Raw genomic sequence first — 22,678 nt, 5'->3', positions numbered from 1 at the left:
CCTCGGGCTCCCTCCGACCTCTGGGGCAGAGGTCAGAGGACAAAAGAAACGACCACCTTGGGACTGGACGTTCACACTAAGTTCTCAGACATTGGTGGGGCAGGAAGGGGCGGGCGGGCAGCTTCAGGTGGGGGTACTTAGTGCTGCGGGAGGAGGCAGCCCGGCCAGGTGCTGGGGAGCACCTGTCACCCTCTCACTCGGGAGTGGGGCAGGAGCCAGCAGGTTCCGTGGACACACGACATCAGAGGGCACTGGCTCCCTCCGTGCCTGTAACCGGGGTAGCACCTTCCTTCTGAAACACCCTGAGAGCTGCCAGGCCTCGCTTCCCCTGGCGATGTGGTGGGGGGGGGGGGCGGCAGCTGGGATGGTCGTTATCTCTCTGTGGTCTGAGATTCGAGGAAGGAAATGGCTTATCTGGGACCATGGTGGCTAGAGGAGGGCACTAGGCCCAGTGCCCGCAGGCTGGGTCAGGCCATGGGCTCTTCTGAGTTGAAGAGACTGTTCTGATCCTAAAGGATTAGACCCAGAAAGGGTGCAGAGAAGCCACAGGTGCCGCCCACAGAGCTGGAGCTCCTCAGGGACCTGGAAGGAGCTGACGCAGGTCTGAACCCACAGTGGCCCGGCCAGAGTTCAGGTGGTGATGCAGGAGGTGGAGGGTACCCGCCTTGGTTTGTCCGACCTTTCCTGGAGGGTGGTGAGGGTCCCCTGGGAACTGGGGGAGGGGCTGTAGGGCTGGGTGAGCCACAGGGGTACCCCTCGGACCTCACCGAGTCTCCCAACAAGCCTTGCTTCAAGGCCTGATCCGGGAGGTGTGGCTGCTCCCCTGCTTTCCGGCCAGCTGGTGGGCGTATATTCTAGACCGGAGGCTGGGACTGGAAGGGCCTCACCACCAGGGAAGACAGATCTCCAAGGTGACACGATGAGGGCAGACTTGGCCCCAGGCTCCCCATCCCCCTCACCCCACTGCCTCTTCCCCTGGGAGGTGAGGGGGCGCTGGGACCCACGGAGGAAACAGCCAAGGCCCTACTTTTCCACGATCCTTTATTAATCAGAACGGGCCTTGCACACACCGCAGGGCCCAGTCCCACAAAAATATGATTTTGCAAAGAGGAAATCTTGCTGGCTTAGAGGGTGGTTGTGGTGGAAAATTGTTGTATGGTTCTTTTTTCCTTTTTTTTTTCCCCCTTCTTCAGTTTTTCATTTCTCTTTGCTGCCTTTTTTGTTTTTGTTTTTGTTTTTGTGACAGTGGGTTTTTGTTTTGTTTTGTTTTTTTATAAAACACTTGCGCTCAAGGACTCAAACACAACACAAACGACGGCTGCCAACCCCCACCCCTGGGGCCCCAGCTGGGTTGGGGGCTCGAGGGGACCCCTTGGCTTTTTTTTTTTTTTTGTGGCTGTTTTCCTGGCGTCTGGCACCGGTGGGCAGGTGCGGGGTCCTGGGGCGGTGGGATTTGTACAGCAGTTCCCTGGGGAAATGGTCACAAGAAAGGGTACCTGAACAAGATGACGACTAAGTCTGGGGCGCCCACAGAGACGAGAGGTGGCGCTCACGGAGGGGCCTGGGACATGGTGAAGAGACGGATGGGCCCAGGCAGACCTCGGCTATCCCTGGAGGCCCGGTGGGGGTGGGGCCGGTGGGCCTCGCTTTCAGGCTACAGTAATAATACTTTGCTCACGGGCAGCACCTTCAGAGTTCTCCTGCCTTGACCCCCAGGTCAGGTGACAGTGGCCTCACAACCTCCCCTATGAGGTAGGTGAAGTATTATTACCATCATTTTACAGATGGGGAAACTGAGGCCCCGGGAGTGTGGGTGATTTGCCCAAGGCCCTGGGATCGCAGCAGGACTCCCGCGCCCTCCCTCGTCCTCCAGTTCCCCCATTCCCTGTTCTCCCACAGGCCTAGACCACCCCCGCCCTCACCCCGTACCACCCACCTCCCCTCCCCCCCCACCCCGTGCCAGCACACCCAGCCCTTGGCCCACCACCAGCCCCTGTCCCTCCCCCGAGTCCTGGCTGCGCCTCTGGGGCCTGGGGGACCCCAGGACGCTTTTACCAAAGGGCCTGGGTGGGGCCAGACAGTGAACAGACTCGGCGCGCACGTACATGCTCTCTGCATATGATTGGCTAGAAGTCCCGGGGTGGGGCTCAGAGAAAGGGCTGCAATGGTCCCGCCCACTCTTTGCAAAGAGGTTCAGTCCCCCAGCTCTGCAGCAGTAGAGGCGGCCTGGGACGGGGCTCTCTCACTCGCTTGCCCCCCACGGGCGGGGGAGGGGCATAGGATCCCCTCCACCTCTCGAGACAGCACCCTCTCTTCGCTTCGCCAGACTCCGGAGTCGCAACCCTCCTGTTTCTGCCGCAGGGGGCTGGCTGCGACCCAGCCCGCTGGATAAAAGGACAGTGCATTTGGGACAGACCCTCATTTTAAGCAAAGCTACAATAGAGAAAAATGTGGATTTACAAGGAATGTGGGTGACTATCTGCTGTACATGAGCACTTTTCACTCTACAAAAGGATTCACCTACTTTGTATGATGTTCCTCCAGATCCAAGGGAAGGATGGGGGCAGGAGTGAGATTCAACGTCAGAAAATTTCGATATGGGCAAAAACGTGACCCGTCTACTGCAGAATGCTCAGCTCAAGGGGAAGCCTACTGAAGGAGAATGGTTCTCAAATGCCCATGCTTTTGCCATGCTCTCCTTTCCTGGGGGGGTCAGCCCCACCTAGGGTAGAACTGTGGTCAGAGGCTGCGGTTACCGACTGCGGTGTCTGGGCGCCACCTGGCGGTGTGTGCTGGGAATGTCAGGTCCGGACTCGCGGACCTCTGGATTCGAAGCTGTCCCCAGCAGTCTTGTATCAATACCAGGACCCGCATGGGGATGAGCGAGTGTAAGCAGGGATCCTCATGAAATCTGCCGTCTCCAGGGGGAAGCCAGCTCTAGCCTTTGCAGCAACGGAGGCAGAGAAGCCACAGCTTCTGCGTGCGTGGGGCAACCTCAGAACTCACAAATCCTGGCGTTCTCCCTGCTTCCTTGACCTGAACTAAGAGGGGCAGAAGGAGCTGCTCTGAAGGACTGGGGGGGGGGGGGGGGCGGGCAGTGGGGAAGGTGAGGAGACACTCTTGCAGAAGCTGGGTGGTGCAGGACCAGAGACAGTGACCGGGGATGGAAGGGAGGGTGTGTGAGCATGGAGGATGGGGGGGGGTGGAGGAATGTGTGTGTGTTGGGGGGCGGGGCTCTGCAGCCAGAAAGAGTGAAAAGGGGAAGGAAGCTGGGAATCATGTAGAATGTTGCCAGCGGGGCTGGGATGTGAGATCCAGGATGAAGAAGGGTGTCTCTGGGATAAGGGTGTTAGGGAAGAACTAGTAGGGGCTTGGGACCCCAAGGAGGAAGGGAGCAGGTGGGTCCTGGTGGAACGTGATACACACAGTAGGTGCCTCAAAGGTGTGAAGCCATCTTCACTAGATGAAATCACTGGGGAAGGGTGCGGGAGACAGGAGGGGAGACAGCGGGAGGCGGCCCCAGTCTCAGCCCAGCTCAGGTCTGCCCCTCTGCCCCACCCCACCCTCCCCCATCCCCGCCACTCATCCCTCACCTGCCCCCTGCCCTCTGCCTCCTCCCCTGTCCCCTGGCTCAGTGCACTGTCCTCTCCGGGCCTCCAGTCCTGCCCCACGTCATGAAACCCTGCCCTCTCCTCACAGTCTTCAGCACTGCGGGCCCCAGGGGGACAGGGAGCGAGCTCCCCACCCCACACAGACATGCACACTCACACACGCACACACACACACACAGTGGACACGACACAAGTACACAGGGCTGCGGCTCCAGGACCCCAGAGGGCGCTGTATACTATCCTCGGCATTCAGGGCCCAGCCGGCACCTGAAACTGCCCTGGGTCCGGCCTCTCCTGGCCAGGCCGGGGCCAAACGCCTCAGCCTCCCCTCTGCTGGGCCCAGGCCGAGGGCCGGGGAGGGGGCAGCCTCTCTCCACTCCAGGCACTGCCTTAAAGAAAACGGGGGACCGTGCCCACCTGGCGGGCCTCTGGAGGGATCTGCCTGTCTGCCTGTCTGCCTGTCTGGCTGTCTGGCTCTCACGACCTCCCCCACTTCTTTAGTATCAGCAAGTCAGGAAGGAAAGGGGCAAAGCAGGAAAATGGCTCCCAGAGCCCCTCCCCCAGAGCTGGACTGGCGGGGGATGGGGCTGGTACTTCCTAGAAATGGGGCCCAAGTGCTTTCCGGGACCCCTCCCTGGCCAAGCCGCAGGGTCCTCCCCTCACCCACGGCAGGGGGACCAAGGCCGGGCGTTGTGCATAAAGTGGCGAGGGCGTGATGGGGACCCGGTCCCTCGGCCCCCTGGGCCTCCTCTGGCCCACTCAGGCCTTCAGCTGGTGCCACTGGGCCACAGGCTGCCGGGGACGGGCGATCATGTCCTTCCAGTGCTTCACCTCCCCGGGCCCGCTCTTCCAGGACAGGTAGATCTGGGGAGAGAGCGGCGGGGGCAGCGTTAGTGGCTCACTCTGAGGCATTGTCCCCTGCCCCCACGAGGGGCTGACACTCCATCTCCACAGCTCCACAGCGGCCCCTCCCCTGGGACCAGGGCGGCCAGGGGGCTTTCTCAGGCAGGGACACCTATGTCCCAGAGCCCCCTCCACCCCACCCGGGCCTTCCCCTGCCAGCCTGACCGACTTTCTTCTGGGAGCCAGGGCAGGCACGGCCCTTCCCAGTTAGACTTGCGACCTGTTTTGCAGCAGGTGGGGGCGGGGCGTAGGGGCGTTGAAGGTGGGGGTGGGGGCAGCTGGCGTCCACGCTCTCCCTTCCCCTGAGGGTTGGGCACTATCTCTCCTTGACATGACCACTCCCGCCCCCTGGGCCCTGACTACACCCCGGGAACTGAGCCTGGAGCTTTCCACACCGAGGCCATCAAGTCCCGACCTGCGAGGCAGGTGTATTATCTCCATTTTACAGATGGAGAAACTAAGGTGCGGACAGTTAAGAGACTTACTGCAGTCACAGGATTTATAAGTGGTGCCGAGGGATTTAAACCCAGGCCTGGGGCTCGACATTCCCAGCCCGATCCCGTCGGCCTCTGTGTTAGGGGTTTTGCAGCCTCGGGGGGCCGTACCGCACACGTGATCCCCAGCTTGTGTGGGTGGCTGGCTACGGGGCTCCCTAAGCGACCTGGGCCAGAGCTAGGACAGACTCACCTCCGCCTTACTTCAGCCCACAGACAGCAGGGCTGCTTCAATGGGAGCTATAATTGGTATCTACGGAACTCCCTACTCCAAAAGGCTAAGCTGCAGAAAAGCTCAGAAGTAGGTAATAGTTCCTTGGCCCAAGGCCCTCAGCCTGCGCCGGTCAAGGAGGGGCGGAGCAGGCCCCAGCCCCCGCTCAGAACACACAGTCCCGCCGGGATTTGGGTGACCTGCTCCTGGGGATCTGTCTCACCTGGAACCGCCTCACCTGTGACCACAGGTCCACCAGCCATGCGCCCTGGGCCTCGCTAGACGGCAGGCAGGGCCGGCCCCCCTCTGTGGGGCTGCTGCTTCCCTCACCATCCCCAGCTGGGGGAGGGACGCCTCCGCCTCGGCCCCCTTCCCGGTGGGGATTCTTCCTGTTCCCCCACACGGGCCAGACCCCAGCTCACCCACTGTCTGTCTGCCCTGCCCCCCCCCGCCCCTGCTCCGGGCATCTCCCCTACCTCTCCGCCCACCCTGGTCCCGCACTGGCTTCCCGCACGGTTCCCGGTCAGACCTCCACGTCTGAGTGCACGCACGGGCCCTTCGTGGGGCGGTTTCAGAAGTGACTTTTATTGTAATAGCAGCCGACCTGCACGATCCGAGGGCTGTGCCACGACGCGTCTCCCCTGTGTTCCTGAGCCCCCCAGCACGCTGCGAGGCTGGGGCTGTCCTGCCCATTTTAAGTGGGAGGGGGATGAGGCTCAGGAAGCTTACAGCTGTCAGCAGTCAGAGCTGGGACCTGGACCCCGGCAGTCTCACTCCCAAACCCACCCTCCTAACACGGAACCTCAAAGAAGCACAGGAACGGATGTTTCAGAGTAGCAACACGGAAGGCTGTATGGATGTCATGGGAGCACAGCCTGGAAAAGCCCAAGGCCAGGCGCGGATGCGCTGGCTAACATATGAATAGGAGAGGTCGCTTTTTACACGGAGAACATCCACCTATTGCAGCCACCCTTACACCACCGCCCTGTGAAGCGTTGCAGGGTGGGTATCGGCAGCTGCATTTCACAGAGGAGAGTGCTGAAGCTCAGAGAGGCAGGTGACTTGCCCGAGGTCACACAGCCTCTTAGCAGCAGAGGAGGTAGGAAGCGCAGCCAGGTGTCCGGCGTCTGCAGCTTCCCACACGGCCACCGCAGAGCCCACCCTCTGCAGGCGGGACCTTGGGTAACACTGCTCGGAGGTCCTTCCCCTGAAGGTCTTTTTGGGATCCTGGGCAATTCCTCCTCCCAAGTCCTCTCCCCGCTGCCTTTCCAGCTGTTTGTCTCAGCTGGCGGGTCCACAGGACAACACAGGGGAATCCTGTCCTGCCCCCTCATGTTCAGAGGTCCACAGCGGGGAAGGGACTGACCCCGTCTCTCCCACTGTCCGGCCCTGGGCTCACCAGCTAACCGCCCCCCCTCCCTGTGAGCACACACCCTGGCCGGGCGCCCCTACCTTGCCGATGACGTCGTTGCGGCTGAGCTTGTCCTTGTCCATGACAGTGATGACGATGGTCGTCTCCCTCAGCTTCTCCGTGGGGATATCGAAGGCAAAGGACTCGTTGAAGATGGGGTTCAGGTTCCTCTTCATCGTCACCGTCTTCTTCTTCTCCACCCGCTTGTCCTTGTACATCAGCCACACCTTCACGTAGGGGTCTGGGGACCAGGAGGGGAGGGGTCAGCACAGCAGCGGGCGGCTCCCCAGGATGCCCTTCTCCCTCCGGGGGTGGGAGCTGCGGCCGGAGGGGCTGCGTGCTTTCTGCAGAGGGCCAGGGGAGCCCCAGGAGAGAAGGGGCTCAGGGGATCAGCGGGTGCAGGAGTGGGAGAGACCTCAGCCGTCACTCCTTCCTTCCTTCCTTCCTCCCGTGAACACGGACGAGGAAACGGAGCCCCAGAGAGGCCAGGTCCTGCCCGAGGTCGCAGACAGGGAGTGTCGGAGCTGGGGCTGGAAGCCAGCTCTCCCCACTGCAGTGTCCCCTTCCTCACAACTGTGGGACGGACAGAGCCCACGAGGACGCCGACCCACAGGCGGCTCCAAAGGGGGCCACGCTCACCCTCCAGGGGAGAGGAGTTGAGGCCGGAGGGAGTGGGGGGCGTGGGAGTTGGGGGTCACGGGGACAGTGTGGACCTGGCCGTCCCCACCCAGTGTGACACCCGTGTCCCCAGGACCTCCCCAGCCCATCTGCTCTCTGCCTCCGGGAGCCCCAGAACCTGATGTGCCCCCGATGTCCATGGCTTTGAGGTTCCGGGCTTTGATGATGTTCACGATGATGGAGTTGGCGGAGGGGTTGTAGCAGAGAGACAAGAGCAGCTCCCCCCGGCTCCCCTGGGAGGCAAAGGGGAGGGGTGAGGCCGGGCCACACCACCCGGCTCCCCGAGCAAAGGGAGCACCGGAGGGCGGTGGGGACCAGGGGCAGGAAAGGGTATCCAGCCCTCTGGCCTGCCCCACTGTCCCAGGCCCCCCACCCCCGCCGTGACCTGGGTGCTTGCGCCCCCTCTGCCTGTCACCTCAGTCCTGCTTGGTCTTCCCTCCTCTGGCAGGTCTGTGCTCGGCCCCTCCCTGAACAGAGCCCTGGGTTCTTCGCCACCGCTCAGGTGGGTCCCCCGAATGCCAGGCCCCGGTGCCGAGAGTGCTGGCGGGAGCTCTGCCCCCTCCAAGCCGCCCCTCTGCACCCCTCTGCACCCCTCTGCACTCCTGACCTTCCTGAGACTGAGGGGCGACCAGGCCCGGGTCTGTCGGCCCTGTCCGCCAGCCCACCCCCGCCAGGGGCCCACCGCTGGGGCCTTACACTCCCATCGCTGCATGGCTTCAGATCCTTCCAGAAGGTCTGCATCTGGGTCAGGTCCACCTTGTTGAGGGGGATGGACACCTCCCCAATGGGGTCGTTGCGGCTGAAGCGGTCATAGTCCAGGACCTGGAGGTAGAGGACCCTCTGCACCACCTTCTCGTAGGGGAAACCTGAGGGACAGACAGCGCAGGCGACCAGTGGGACAGGGGCCCCTGGGGCCTGGGCGCGGGGCGGGGGTGGGGCGCTTCTGGGCAGGAAGACCAGTGAGGAGGAGCAGGGCCGGCTCTGTCCCTTCAGGCTGCTGCCCGCCCAGCACAGCGGGCCACACCTGCGTTCAGGCCTTCCTGAGGCCTTAGCAAAGACTGTCACTGCCTCATCTGTTTCTCGCTACGGTTCTCCGCGGTGGACGGCCTCCTGTCCTTTTGACGGGCAAGGAGACTGAGGCTCAGAGGGCTGGCATTACCTGCCCGAGGTCCCACAGATACCACAGAGCAGAACCGGGACCATCCATTCATTTGCTCATTCATCGCGCGTCCGCCTCTGGGGCTGGACTGCGGTCCCCTTGCTCTGTGGGCAGCCCTGCCGCCGCCGATTGTCCTGAGGCAAGTCCGGGCACGCGGCCCAGCCCGAGGTGAGCAGGGCGGCCACACAGGAAGCCCCGGAGGGCGCCCCCCCCGCCCCCCGCAGAGGGAAACGGCAAAGTCACGATCGTCCGAGCAGACGCGGGACCTGGGGCTCCGCACTTCCCTTCTCACCCTCCCCACGCATCAGCCTGTCCTTCCGACCTTCCTCCCCGGATCCCACAGCTGTCCCCTTCTCCACCGTCCCCTCCCTCCTCCACGCCACCGGCACCGCCGGCCGGCCGGCCGGCCGAGACAGTCACAAGAGTCTCCAAACCGCCCTCCTGAGCGCTCACTTTCTGCTCCTGTCCATTCTCAACACCGCGGCCAGAGTGAGCTTTTAAAAATAGAAATCGCATCATAACACTCCTGCTTAAAGCCTCTCAGTGGCTCCCAGTGCACTTAGAATAAAAGCCGTGCGCTGAGCTCGCTCCCACAACTTGGCCCGCTGCGCTGGCCCGCTGGTCTCTCGACCGCTCTCCACTCAGTGGCTGGGCTCCGGCCGTCCCCCCCGCCCCCGGCCCCCTTCCCCGCCTCTCCTTCTAGGCAGCCTGGCTGGCCCCCACCACGCCCCGTCTCCACTTTCTCTCCTGGCATCCCAGCCGGGGTCAGGCCCCCCATCCTGCACACTGACGCATTCCTTTGGCAGCTGACATCACAGGCCGTGTTGGAGATTTATCTGTTTCCTTGAGCCTGACTCTCTCACTAGGCTAGGATTTCCAGGAAGGTATCTCGGTCCTCAACCACCGGATCTCAGCATCTAACACTGTTTCTGGCACGTGGTAGGCACCCGATAAATATTTGTTAAGTGAATCGATAACTGAACAAGTAAGTGCCGGTGAAATGGCCCGATGGAGCCGCGGGCGTGGGCCCCGTGGAGCGGGAGCTGCGGCTGGAGGGGGAGCCAGGGAAGGAGCTTGGATGGGTGGGATGGGTCAGGCACCAGGACGCCAGGGGACGGTCTGAAGCTGGAGCTGTCGGACCCTGTGGGGAGAGGCCGGCCTGGGAGGTGCAGGGCTCACAGACCAGCCTGGGGGCCTGTGGGGATCAGACCCTGAACCAGGGTAGGAGCAAGAAGGAGAGAGGACACCACACCTCAGCCCGACTGACGCAGAGGGTGAGCTCTGGGGGATTCTAGCGCCGTCAGCCAGAGACGCTAGGAGCGCAGAGAAGCCTCTGACAGGAGCAGGTGCGCTAGAAGATGAAGTCCTATGTTCCTTGGACGTCTGGCCTCATATTGAGGGGGACTGTATCAGCTTGGAGAACTCCAGGGACCTTGCCCAGGTGGCCCTTGGCATCTATTCAGGTGTCTTGCATGACAAGTGTTCTGGCAATGCTGGAGGTTCCAAGAGGCCCTTGCACTTGAGTTAGCTCTGTTCAACGCCAGAGGAGGTAGGCTCCTATTTGGCAAACTCCTATTCGTCCACCACAACCCATCCCGAATGGCCCTTCTTCTGGGAAATGGTCTTCAGCACCACCCAGGGGAGCTCATACTGGGATCCTGCAGCACCTGTCATGCAGTGCATGGCCTAATTATTTACACAACTCCACGCCTCTGTCCTCTATTCGACCAGCAGTGCCTTGAGGGCCAACGATTCTGTTCTTCTCCCCTAGTGCCCAGAAAGTGCCCGGCCCAGAGTTAATGCTAGATGAAGGTTCACGAAAGGAACAGTGGATTAGGGCTGTTCCCGTAAGCCTGGCCCCACTAACTGGCTCCATGCACCTCTGGATGGCTGAGCCTCTTGCTAGCTATACCATCTCTAAACCGACCCCCACACTCCCCTGGGGAGGAGGAAGGTCCAGAAACACAGGAGCACCCACTAGCTCACCCTCAATAGTGTATTTAGTAGGAGAGCTGGCCGCGGCCTTGCAGGAGGGGTGGGATGCCAGATCACTGGGACACCAGGTGGAAGAGAGTCCCTGGGGTGCACACCGAAGGTTCCGGAGAGCCAGGGCCCTGGGATTTGCTCTCATTGGTGGAACAGGGCTGCTGGGTGTTGTTCCCGTGCATCTGGGGGGCACTGTTGGGAGCACAGAGAGGCTCGGGAACTTGCTCCACATCACACAGCTGGTAAGTGGCAGAGCTGGGATTCACACTCAGGAAGCCTGGGCCATACATACCCTGTGCTCTTAATCACTACACTGTGGTCGCTCCAGGTGCTCCCCCTGCAGAGGCTGAGGGTGCCTCCCTCCTTCCTGCTCTACTGAGATGAGTCCTGTGTTTGAGCTGAAGGCCCAGCTCTCCTCCTCAGCCACTGGCTGTGAGGCCGGCTCCACCCAGCACTCTGGCCCCATCCCAGGTCGACACGGCACGCAGCAGGTTAACTGGGCAGGGCATGCGCTGCGAGGGCCTTGTGTGTGTGTGTGTCCGTGCATGTGCTTGTGTGCCTGTGGTCACGTGTGTACAGGTGGGTGGCGGGGTGGGGCGATCATGGCGGGGAGACAGGCCCTGGGTGGGCGGGGGCAGCACCAGCCTCACCTTCAAAGAGGAAGGTCTCGTTCCAGTGGGGGTTCAGGTTCTTCCTCTTCACCTTGGTCTCCAGCTTGTGCTTCTTGTCTGGCAGCAGGTAGATCTTGACAAAGGGGTCGCTGGTGCCGCTGAAGTCCTTGGCCGGCAGCTCCTGGGCCTTCATGATCTTCACGGTGAGTGTGGACTCCTGGAAGTTGTAGCCGACGCTGAACTGGATCCGGCCCAGGTTCTCTCGGCTGCAGCCCTCGTGGGCCTCGTCCTCCTCGGAGCCTGGGGAGAGCTGTGGGTGGGGCAGAGGCCGGCGGCGTTGGTGGGGTTCTGCTTCCCCAGAGCCCCCTCCCCCCCGCCCCGCTGCAGCCCAGCACAGTTAGGAGGCCCCTCTGTGCCCCAGGTCAGGCCAGCCCAGCGGCTGAGAGAGCTGCACTCTTCCCAGTCACCATGGGGGTGCTGGGGAGGCCCGCCCCACATTCACACCCGGGTGAGGACCCTGAGACACAGGGCAAGTGCCTGGGAAAGGCTCACACAGGGAGGGAGGGCGGGGCCAGCCCCTGTCTCCTGAACCCCAGGGCAGTACACACCTCCCTCCCCAGCCTCCCCGGACGCCCCGGGTCTGCTGCCCTCTCTGCTCTGACACAGGCTGCTCTCGCCTCCGCGGTCACCCCTGAGCTGGCTCGCCCTGGGCTCCCTCCTCCAGCTTCCCGCCCTCCCACAGCTCTGCGGGGCGTCTTTGTGTGTTTTGTGAAACACACCAACCCAGAGAGCTGGGCTGCCAAACAGAGGAGGAAGATGGTTCACGTCTCAAAAGAACGGGCCGTGATATTTCTCCGGAAAGTGACTCCAGAGTTCTGAGGAAGATGTGATTTATAAAATGAGAAGAGGTGAGTTGTCAGAAGCGACGCCTACGTGCGTAAGGCAGGGGCATGACAAACACAGAGTCCCGGGGCCCGAGGTGCTGGGAACCTGAGGTGATCGGGTTTGGGGACCTGGGCGATGGGCAGCAGAGCTGTTGAGGAGAGGCCTCTGAGTGCTGCACGGCTTGCTGAGGACCGCACCCCACGCAGCCCCCGCCCCTCAGGGGCCCCACTTGGGCTGACCCAGCCACCGACAGATGCGCGGATGGGGGTGGGGGTGCACGGGCGTCTCACTCCCAGGCTGACACTGAGGCAGGAAGCAGCTGGGGGCGGGTCTCCCATCCAAGCCTCCTCAGCGGTGGCTGCCCTCTGGGAATATCTGGGTAGGCGCTAGAACACAGCCCACTGCTGGCCACCTAGGTCCCACCCTGTACCCCGCCCCCAAACCAGGAGGTCCATATGGCCCTTCTTTCCTCCTGGAGAGGTGGCCTCAAGCTCTGAAACACTAAATAATGCAGGTGATAAGAATATGTATAGTGTGCACCTGCCACAGCAAAAGACTCTTACATCACCTTCTTACCCATCCCAGACAATGGCGGCAAAGCCGTTATCACCGCTCTTGCTGAGGAGACTGGCTCAGAGAGGTTGAGTCACACGCCCAAGACTGCACAGCAGTGTGAACCCTCTCTGGCTGGAAGGCCCACTCTTTCTACCGAAGAAGATCCACAGCCCAGGGTAATGTTGGGTCTCCCCCCACGCCAGTGAGGACACACCTGTCCCCAGGTGAGAAGCATCTAAGTCATACAAATAATAGGATCTGCCACCACGTGTGTGGCCCTGCCCTGCGCCGGGCGCCTGGCCCTCACACTCCCTGGCCAGGGTGAGTGCCCTTCCAGCTCTCCTCACTGTCACCCTCATTTCCCGCCTGCATCTGGGAAGGGGCTGAGTGGCCCGCCACGCCCCTTTTCCTCACAGTGGAAGAGGGTCCCTCCGGTCCCTGCCCCCTGCCCGCCCCCACTGGCCTATCCAGGCATCCCTGCAAGCTCCACCCCAGGGGCCCTGAGAGAGCGGCTTCCCTACCCAGACCCAGGCCCCCCGACCTGCTTCTTCCCTCTCCAGGCCCCTGTGAACTCAGTTTCTGCATCTGCAGAATGGGACGGTGAGACCTAGCTTGCGGGGTTCCTGGGAGGGTTAGACAAATGGGTTCCGGCCCCTCCCACGGTGCTGCTTTGCGGTCTGGGCCCTGCCACTGCTGCCCTGGGGCCTGCAAAGACCTGTAGTCACTTCTCGCTCCTCCCAAAGTTGGGGCGGAGTCCCTGGTAACTGGATTCCAGGTGGCCCCAGCCCCACCTGAGGGCTCTCTGGTCACTTGGCTCTTGGCTCCCCAACAAGATGTCCTGGGAGTGGGGGTGGGGTGGGCCAAGTGGGCTTCACCATGGAAGCAGGCAGTGAGTTTGTGCTGGCTTCCAGCCCTGGAGCCCTAATTAACCAGCTGGGGCAGCTCCAAGAGCTGTTTCCAAGGCAACCGGGCTGGCCACCCCCACCACGCCCCAGGGGAGGTGCTGTCTGAGCCCCTGCTCAAGTAGAAGCCTCCAAAAGCATTTGAGTAGTGTTACGGTGGGGTGACTCGGGTTCGGGTGGGGGTGTGGCCCAGCCTCCCCTCTGACCCTTCTTCCTCTGGCCAGCTGTGGGTGCCCCCACTCCTTTTCCTGACCCCCAGCTCCTGACAGCCTGGGGCCAGGAGATCAGATGGAGGTTTACTTCTGGCTTGCTCGGCTGCTGCTAATGGCCTGCCATTGGCTGGGCAATAGGGCCTACCTGGCTTCCTCTGAGGGTCCCGTGAAGGGGCTCGAGGCCTGGACTCCCTCCCTCTGCCCAGGCTGGCCGCCCCTCCCTGGGAGCCACAAGGGGCAGGCAAGCTGGCTGGGAAAGGACTGTCCCTTCTGGGAACCTGGCTACTGGGGAGCGGTGCAGCTAATGCAGGAATGTGCAGAAAGACAGGACGGCCTGTGGCGCTGGCCTGTGCAGAGGGGGCAATGGCCGAGCCATCTACATGGGTAAAGGACAGATAAGACAGCTGGGGAGAGCCAGGCACGCGAGGGCCTGCAGGGCAGGGCACAGGGGAAAGGTGAGGAGGCCCAAGGGAGACCCGACCTGGAACAGGGAAAACCTGATGCTACAATCTGCACCCAAGGGAAACCGCAGACCCTGAGACCCACCTCAGGCCCGGGGCCAGGGGGTCTGCATTTTAACAAGATCCCTGGGCTGGGCTAGAAAGCATGGTGGGGTGGGGGGTGGGGGCGCAGGTGGATGGCTAGGCCAGCTGGAATCCTAAATGGCAAAGGGTGGGGCCTAGGGGCTCCGGGGGCCTCAGGGAGGGTGGGGGCTGCGGGGCCAAGGCAGTGGGCAGGGGAGCTCTGGATTGAATGGTGTCTGTACTGGTGAGGGCCTGAGAGCCACCCCGCCCTCTCCTTCTCTCTGTGGGAGGGGAGCCCAGTCCAGGGAGGGGAGGGGACTTGTCCCAGGTTACGTCCAGCAGGAGCACAGCTGGCACTGGGTTCCCACCCTCATACCCTCCCCAAGCCTCCCTGGGGCTTCTGAGCTGCAACAGCTGGACTGACTCCTGCCAGCCCTTTGGAAAACATAGGCGGGGCAAACGGCTGTGACTTGTTGATGCTGCCACCAGGGGGCGCAATGTGAAAGCCCCCACCAACTGCCTGGGTGAAAAAATGCCCCAGAATCCCAGGGCTGAGATCCTGGTGGGGTGGGGTGTGGACAGGAAAACTGCAGGACCCACGGTTCCTGCTCTCCTGTTCTCGCTGGCCCGCAGCTGGCCCCCAGCAGTGGGGGATGGGAAGGCCTTTGGGACGCGGGTTCAAGGCCTGCTCCAGAGGGAGCTCTGCCTTAGACCTCTGCCCAACGGGGTGCCCCTCCTGGAAAGGAGGCACCTCCTGTCCCCAGACCTCTGACCACTGGCCCTTCCTTCGAGGACCATAAAGCCCTCTCCCATGAGAAGGTTTTCTCAGGCCCCCGTTCAACCCGGAAAGACGCAGGAGGAGGGCAGCGTTCTTATTTCCACTTGACCAGTGAGGAAACCGAGGCAGGAGAGCCTGTTCTCATGAAAGAGCCGGGCATCACGCTGGTGCCCCTACCTGAGTGGGCGGCCCCCACGCTGTCCCCAGTTTCCGTACATGCAAGCGCCCCCCCAGGCCCCCTCGCCCAGCTGCTGTGTGGGCCCCCGGCCCCCCGCCCTCCTCACCATGAGCATCTCGCTGGTGAGGGAGTTGACGAGGTCCGAGACGGAGGAGCGGGGCTCGGTCCGGCGGTCCGACTCGTCGTGAGGCGTCTGGCTGGGCACGGGGGCCGTGGTCACCGCCTTCCCTCCTGCAGGCAACCTGGGGGCAGGGTGGGGTCCCGGTGAGCGGGACCGGAGGTGGGCGGGGCTGGCAGGGCGCCACGGCCTGGGCGGTGGTGGCAGGACCTTCTCTGAGACCTGAGCAGCTGCCACCTGCTGCAGGTGGGCAGGACCTGTGCTCCTGTCCACAGGGAGGCCTGGCTCCCATCCCCCGGCCCGTTCCAGTATGGTCTGCCTTGGCCGCCCCTGTGGATGCTGTTTTGGGGGGGGTCCTCCCACTCCACCTGTTCCCCAGAAAACCCCCACCCTTCACTCACAGCTTGCCTGGCGGTCTCCGAGCGTGCCCCCCTCCCCAGAGGCCCCCGGCATCCCTGCCCGCCCCAGCCAGGGAGGGGAGGCTGCGGGGTGGGTGTCCAGGTGGCCTCTCTGCATCATTACCCTCCGCAAACACACCCCGAGTGCCTATCTCCCGGATGCCCCACCTGTGTTTGTTCGGGCTCAGCCAGCACACAGGTGCCCTTTGGGCACCAGGCTGACCAGGTGAGGTCAGCACCAGTGTCCACACAGCTCTGTCCAGCAGAACGTTCTCTGGTGACAGCAGTGGTTTATCACCTGTGCTGCCCACGGGTGGCCACGGAGCATTCGCAATGTGGCCGGTGCGACTGATAACTGAATTTTCCATTTTGTCTGACTGAAACTCACTTAGAGTTAAATAGCCACCTGTTGGGTAGGGCAAGCCGTCACCCTTGGCTCTCCAGTCCCCACCCTCTCCCCGCTCTGAGGTCTGCACACTTGAGAAGGCTGTCCCCCAGGGTTGGAGAAAGATGGGGCACCACCCAGAAACCCCTGATCTGACCATTCCACGAGAGGCCCTGTCTGCACCCCAACTCCACACTGTTTCCGGGGAGCCAGACGGTCTGGCCCAGCAGCTGGGCGGTGAGCCCAGGCTCCGTCTCACTGGGCTCAGGAAGGGGGACTAAAAGCCTGTCCAGGGACCAGCTTGGAACATCCCATGAGGAGGAGAGATGGGGCAGGCAGCATGGAGGAGACCGGGACACTGGCAGCGTGGGGCTCGGGACAGGCTACAACAGAACAGCTTTGAGAGGACCAGAGCCAGACGTGGAGACCACACAGGCTGGACACAAGCCACGGCCCTTGGTACGGACCAGCCACCAGCACACAATTGGCCAAGACAGACGCAGACGGACATGCACGGAATAGGCCAGGTCCTGGAAGGGAGACACCAGAATGCACGGAATAGGCCGGGTCCTGGAGGGGAGACACCAGGACCCAACACACAGCGGGGTGCGCGTGCGCACAAACACACCCACACAAGTGCACAGAAGCCCGACTGACACTCAGGGGACAGGGAGAGAGGGGCACAGGCGACAGGCAGGTCGACCAGAGCAGCAAGGTGACACCCGCCCAGAGGTGCACACACATTGAGCCCAAGGGGAAACCCCCGGGGCGGGGTGGGGGAGGCCCGAGCATGCCAAGGTGTGCTGGTGCGTGGGGACGGACTGCAACAGGAGAGCAGGGAGCAGTCTCAGGGACTCGCGCCCTGACGACCGGGCGCCGTGAGAACGGGGCCTTGCCTGGACGACACGGAAACGCCCCCACCCAACGCGGGCACTCGAGGGCGCCCCTCCCAGAGGCGTGGCCACAGCAGAGCACGCACGCACGCACACGGACACACCTGGGCGGACACACACACACACACACACACACACACACGGGCGCACACACGGACACACGGGCGGGCACGTGCTCACGCAGGCAGGCACGGGGAGGAAGAGGAGACTGAAATAGCTGGAGAGGTAAAGTCAGGTTAAAAATAGAGGGTAGAGGAGGAGAGAGCGGAGATTGACTGCTGAAGGTATGAGAAAGTCAGAGTTATTTTGGCCACACCACTGCATCAGCACAGCTGCAAAGCAGCCTGGGAAAAGATGGTCAGCGCCACGGAAGCTACTGGAGGTTACAGGACAGAGAGAGACAGAGAGACAAGCGCACAGAGAGGCGGAGGGAGAGGCGGAGGGGCCCGTCACCGGCCCAGGGGCATCCCTGTGAGGAGCAGATGGGAGGAAGGATGGGGGGGAGAGAGAGGCCAAGAAAGGTTAGTTGGAGACGAGCGAAGGAGGCTGCAGGGTGCACGAGGGGACAAAGAGGAGCGAGGCGGCCGAGAAGACAGGCAGAGAGGAGGCGGGGACACACACCGCAACAGGAGGGACATGGTGACTTTGGGGCAAGGAGAGCGATGGGGGGGGCGGTCAGGTCCTGGCCTGGGCCCCTGGCCCACTCCGGTGGGGGCGGGGCCATGATGGAAACCATTTGGATCCCAAGCAGCAGTGGTGAAAGGGATGGCTGACAGCATGAGGTGGGGATGGTGCAGGGCGGATGGGTGGAGGTGCAGTGCGGGGCGTGAGTGCCAGGGGCCACCTTGGCCTCCCTCCCTCCCTCCCTCCCAGGCCCAAGGACAATCTGAAGTCCTTGGAGCCCAGGGCACCGAGGCCCAGGGGCTGGGAGATCCTGCAGAGGGGGTTTCCCAGCCACCAAGAATCCTGGGAGTAGGGACAGGGACCCACCCTTCCGTCTTCGAGTTTCTTGCTGGATGCACTCCCATTTCTCATGGGACCTGAAGGGGCCGCTCCCCCCGCCCTCCGCCCCGGGTCCTCCTGTCTCCCTCCCTGGAGCCTTGTGCTAACAGACCCTGGGGGCAGAAAGTCCTCCCCAACGACAGCCAAGGGCCTCCCAGCCCCGATCTCGGAGACGGGGCAGAAAGGCGGGCAGTGGGTCTGGAGGCAGAAGCCGAACAGGAAGGGGCAGCTGACCTACACCTAACATTCCAAGGTCCCAGGAGCCGGGGGGCCCAGAGGGCTGAAACCCTGAGGCAGGCGCCTGGTGCCCAGGGGGTGGGGCCGGTGCCAGCCCTGGGGTGGGGATGGCGCTGGAGAGGAGGCTCTGGGGTATGGCCGCCCTTGCAAGCACCCCGGAGGCCGTGAGAAATGAGCGCCAGGATGGATGGGGGTGACCGGCTGGGAAGAGCATGGGGCCACTCGGAAAGTCAGGCTGGGTCCGGTGAGGGCCCCAAGGCCCGGCACCACCACGGCCCCTTTCCCAGGAAGGCGGGGGCGGGGAGAGCCGAGGCAATGATCAGAAGGATGGTGGTGTCAAAATGTGGGGTGAGGCCTAAGTGGCAAAGAGGTAAAAATAGGCGGGGGGTGAAGATGGAGCCGGTTAATTAACACATGGGTGATGTGAAATCTCGTTTCCAGCCTGCACCTGCTGCCTCACACTTCACACCTTTCCAGGCAAGGGCCCGGGCGCTCTGCAGGCTTTCTGAGCCCAACCCCCACTCCCGCAGCCTCCCGCCCGCCCGCCCTCTGCTGCTGGCCCTCCGGCCTGGCTGGGCCCGGGCCCTGCGGCCCCAGCCCAGGAAGCCGGGACTCCTGTAGCGCCAGGTGAGTTGGGGTGGCGGGCTCTGTTCCTCCTGGACCCCAGGGTTCAGGTTCGGATACCACCTGTGTCACCGAGTGACAGAACTGGTCCCCCCCACCCCCGTGGGGGACTTTGGCTTTGCCCACCACACACATGCAACTGTGGCCCTGGACGGGAAGACATGAGAGGGCTGGTCCCCAGAAGCCACCGGAGGGCCAGGCAGGTCAGCTGTCTCGCTGGGCCCATCCTTCCCTAACCCCCAGGCCCCTGGCAGCAGCCGGGGACCGTCCCTTCCTGTACCTAAGGGCCTCGCAAGGAACAGGCGCCAGGGTCCCTGCCTGGCTGACGGGACCTGACAAGTGTCCATCCCGAGGGCCTGTCCCCTCATGAGAGACTTAGCATGTGTGAGCTGCAAGGGGCCACCCCATTCAGTCCTCCCACTGACAGACGAGGAACCAGTGGCCCAGGAGGGGCTGGGACAGGCTGAACCAGAGCTAGAAGGCGGGGTCCTGGCCGCCGGGCCACACCACACGCTGTCCTGTATGTAGTGCAGGGCTTTGGTCTGAGGAGAGGCAGACCTGGCTGGAGTGAGGGGGGTGTGGCCGGGTGAGCGGGGGCCTCCAGACCAGACGCAGGATCACCCCACCTTCCTGGTGCTGCTGGAGCCCGGGCCTTCCAGCCCTCCCCATCCCCTTTGCCACGAGAATGCTCCATGCCCTCCCTGAGACGGAGGCGTCCGGAGATGCTTCCCCGAGCCCCCCGGTGGCCGAGGCTGTGGCCGGTCAAATGCCCAGCCCCCTGTGCAGCCTGTGCTGTGGCCACAGGGGCTATCACTGGTCCCCACGGGGCCCCAAGGGCCAGCGGCCGGGCTCCCAGTGACAGGTTGCTCTTGGCCCCTCACCCCGGCCGGCCCTTCCTCTTGGTACCTCAAGTTCAAGGTCTGCCTTCCTGGTTCTTTCTGGCCCCTGGGCCCCTCCCCTGCCCCAGACCCTTCCCCACCAGGGACTCTTCTTCCACCAGCATGCAGTAGCTGGCCACACCTCTGCAGCAAGGGGTGTGACCATCGCCCCAGCAGGGCCTCCAGGCAAGAGGGAGGTTGGGGTGGCGGGGATGAGGGAGAACAGGCTGGCGCCCCTTCCCTGACATCCCCCCCGGCCCACCAACCACCGAAGAAACTGGGATTTCTGGGTCAGGGCAGAGATGAAAGATGAGGGGGCAGCGGGAGGGAGCCAAGCGAGAGAATGGGGCAGAAAGGCTGGCTTGCTCCGGGCGAGGGCAAGCATGCCCGGGGAGCAGGCTTGATCCAGAATGGTCCCAGGACGGCCGCACTGGCCTCAGACCCGAGAAGCACCACCAGGGTGGCCGTGTGGGAGGGCGCCGGCTGGGGTGGGGTGGGGGGAGGGGGCAGTCCTGCCGCTCCAGCATCCGTGGAAGGCACCGCCACCTCTTCTAGCAGCAGCCGGGCCGGTTGAGGCGGGCGGCCTCTCTGCGCATCCTTCTCTGCCGCCGCGGCAGGCCCTCGCCTGAGCGCGTACCTCTTGTCCCCCTGAGCGTTCTGGTTCTGCTGGGTTCCTGGGTTTTGCAGGTCAGGGATATTGGCAAAGTCATCCTGTTCCGAAAGCCCTAAGACCAAGGATAGCACCACCATCCGGCCTTCCCTGCCCGGGGTGGGCAGCCCGCCAGCCGGGGGAGGGGGGGGAAGGAGGAGGCCCCACGGACGGGGCAGGCAGGGAGGGGAAGGAGAGAGAGACAGAGACAGAGACAAAAAGAGAGAAGAAAAAAGCGTAAGAAACGGGCCCTGCAGGAGAGAAACCGAACTTCAGCACTGTCAACAGCTGTAGAGCAGAGCAGGGGGCGGGGAGGGAGGCGGGCAATGGAGGGGGGGGGGTGTCCACGGTCTGAGACCCAGTGAGCCTGGGGGCGGGGGGTGGGGCGCAGGGGAGGGGGCGGGGCAGAGCGAGATGCTCCGAAGAGAAAAGGGGAAGGGGTCAGGCAGAGGCCTGCTGAGAATGGCCCGGGACTGGGACTCCCTGAGGGGACCTTGGGGGAAGGCTGAGGGCAGTGGAGCCCGGGCCCTGAGATGTGGCAGACTTCCAAAGGCTGATTCGTCTCCGGCTGAACCAAGGCCAGGGGCTACTGGCTTTGACCATCTGGGCCCCCGGGAGGAGAAGGGGGGGCCCCGTCGCCGTCCTGCTGCGGGACTGTGCAGGCAGGTGTGGCCTCCCAGCTGGGAGATTCTTAGAAAGTTTGGAAGTCCAGTGGGCACTGCGCTCTGTGCTTATGGAACCTGCTCGTAAAGACATGTCTTGGTCATGGCCAGCTAGGCGTGCTTGCTGCCGGGAGGGGTCTTAGGAGCTGCCTCCCCTGGGTGTCTGGACACACAGCCCATCAGAGGGAAATGGAGGTCCCTTCCGGCGTCTGGTGTACTGGCCAGCCCGGGGCCTTCTGTGTCCCCTTCCTGCAGATCCAGGGAACAACGGCCAAGGCCATCCCTTGGGGAAACAGTCCAGAAGGCACCAAAAGGCAAAGACGGAGTTTGAGAAAGTGCAAGAACTTGGCAAGTCTGGAGACGTCCCAGCAGGACTCGAGGGAGCCCACGTCTGAGCCGGCACAGCCCGGAGAAGGCTGGACGGTCCAGGCAGAGCAGCGGGAGCAGACCAGGAAAAGGCGAGGCCATTGTCTTGGAGTTGACGTGTGGGCAGCAGCCTGGGGCCAGAGGTCAGGGTGGGACGTCCTTCGTATGGAGCATTCTCAGAAAACTGCTGGGCAACTGCTCGTGTGCCTACTGCCCCTCAACACCACCTGAGTTCACAGGCATTTTCTGGGAGTTCATCCAGCGTCGGGTCTCTCATCCGACGAAGGGGAGGGAGTCTCGGGTGGCATGGGCATGAAAGCATCTCCAGAGGGTCCCAGGGAAAGATGCTACGCTGGCGGAATATTCCGGAGAGGGGTGAGATCCTGGGTCAGGAAGTCCACCACTTCCACCTCCATCCAGGAGGGTAAGGCAATGATAAGCAGCTGGCTAAGGCTTTGTCCCCAAGAGGCTGTCAACTACGGAACTCTAGCAGGAAGGATATGACCTCTGGGGGGAGGGCCGGGCACAGAGGTCTTGGAAAATGGGAGCTGGTATTGGGAGGACGGGAGGCAGGGAAGCTGAGTGGTCGCATGGTCTTCTCTGTCGCTGTGTCTTTGTCCTAGGCATGGCCACTCCGGGCTGACACTTGCACTGGCATCTACCTTTGGGGATGGATCCTCGCTTCCTTTGTTCCCTGCCCACCGGTACTGTTTTGGAGTTGGTAAAATTCCATTTGGCTGCTTGAGAGCTGGTTGAGCTGGGGGAAGGCAAACCCAGCGAAAACAACATGTTTTTCCCTGGTTAATGCCTTTTTCAGACACTCCTTTTGCTCTTCTTAAAAACAAAACGGCTCCTCGGCAGAAATTTCCGATTTGTCATTCTCTCCGACTGCAGGCCGGCAAGGGCAAGAACGGGGGGCAAGACGGGGAGAGTTGGCGGGGGGAAGCTGGTGGTGCTGGGTGGTCCCATCCATTCAACAGGAGAAACGTCTCCCTCCCTGAGAGAGGGCGTGGGATTTTGAGGGGCTGGCCCTGGCTACCCTTCTCACCCTGACCCTCTCTACCTGGGCCTCAGAAACTAAACTGTAAGGCAGGGGTCAGGGGTCAGGGGTCAAGGGGGCAGCAAACGACAGCTGGCGGCCTATGTCTGTACAGACATAGCCCGCATGCCGAGAATGGTTGGCCCATTTTTAAATGTGACCAAGGCTGCAACGCCTAAAATACTTATGATCCGCCCTTCATGCAACTGGCTAGCCCCTGCTGCGAGAGACAAGACGAGTGGGGTTGCCGGGGAAGCAGGGGGGGTGTAGGGGCCTGGCTGGCTTTCAGCTCCGTTCAGGCCGCAGCAGAACCAGTTCCCTTCACTCTC

At 62.8% G+C, this 22,678-nt stretch overlaps 1 protein-coding gene across 6 annotated transcripts in view; it reads right to left on the bottom strand.

The window, feature by feature from the left end:
* Window positions 1-3,588: 3,588 nt before the first annotated feature.
* Window positions 3,589-22,678, bottom strand: part of SYT7 (synaptotagmin 7) — a 58,188-nt gene continuing 39,098 nt past the window's right edge. For 3 of the 6 annotated variants that reach the window (XM_045855342.1, XM_045855343.1, XM_045855344.1), the window contains 6 exons: window positions 15,205-15,340; window positions 11,104-11,374; window positions 8,005-8,174; window positions 7,427-7,541; window positions 6,672-6,871; window positions 3,589-4,475 (listed from right to left, as the gene is read on the bottom strand). In XM_045855342.1, the coding sequence (XP_045711298.1) occupies window positions 4,371-4,475; window positions 6,672-6,871; window positions 7,427-7,541; window positions 8,005-8,174; window positions 11,104-11,374; window positions 15,205-15,340 (997 nt within the window). In that variant the 3' untranslated portion in view covers window positions 3,589-4,370. Of the gene's footprint in view, window positions 4,476-6,671; window positions 6,872-7,426; window positions 7,542-8,004; window positions 8,175-11,103; window positions 11,375-15,204; window positions 15,341-20,270; window positions 20,394-22,678 lie in introns of all 6 variants that reach the window. The other 3 variants (XM_045855339.1, XM_045855340.1, XM_045855345.1) reach the window with 2 other exon arrangements.

This window comes from Phyllostomus hastatus, unplaced genomic scaffold, assembly GCF_019186645.2.
Source record: "Phyllostomus hastatus isolate PE091 unplaced genomic scaffold, TTU_PhHast_1.1 phas_scaffold_11, whole genome shotgun sequence".
NCBI lineage: Eukaryota > Metazoa > Chordata > Mammalia > Chiroptera > Phyllostomidae > Phyllostomus > Phyllostomus hastatus.
This window is presented reverse-complemented; position numbering and strand designations above follow the sequence as displayed.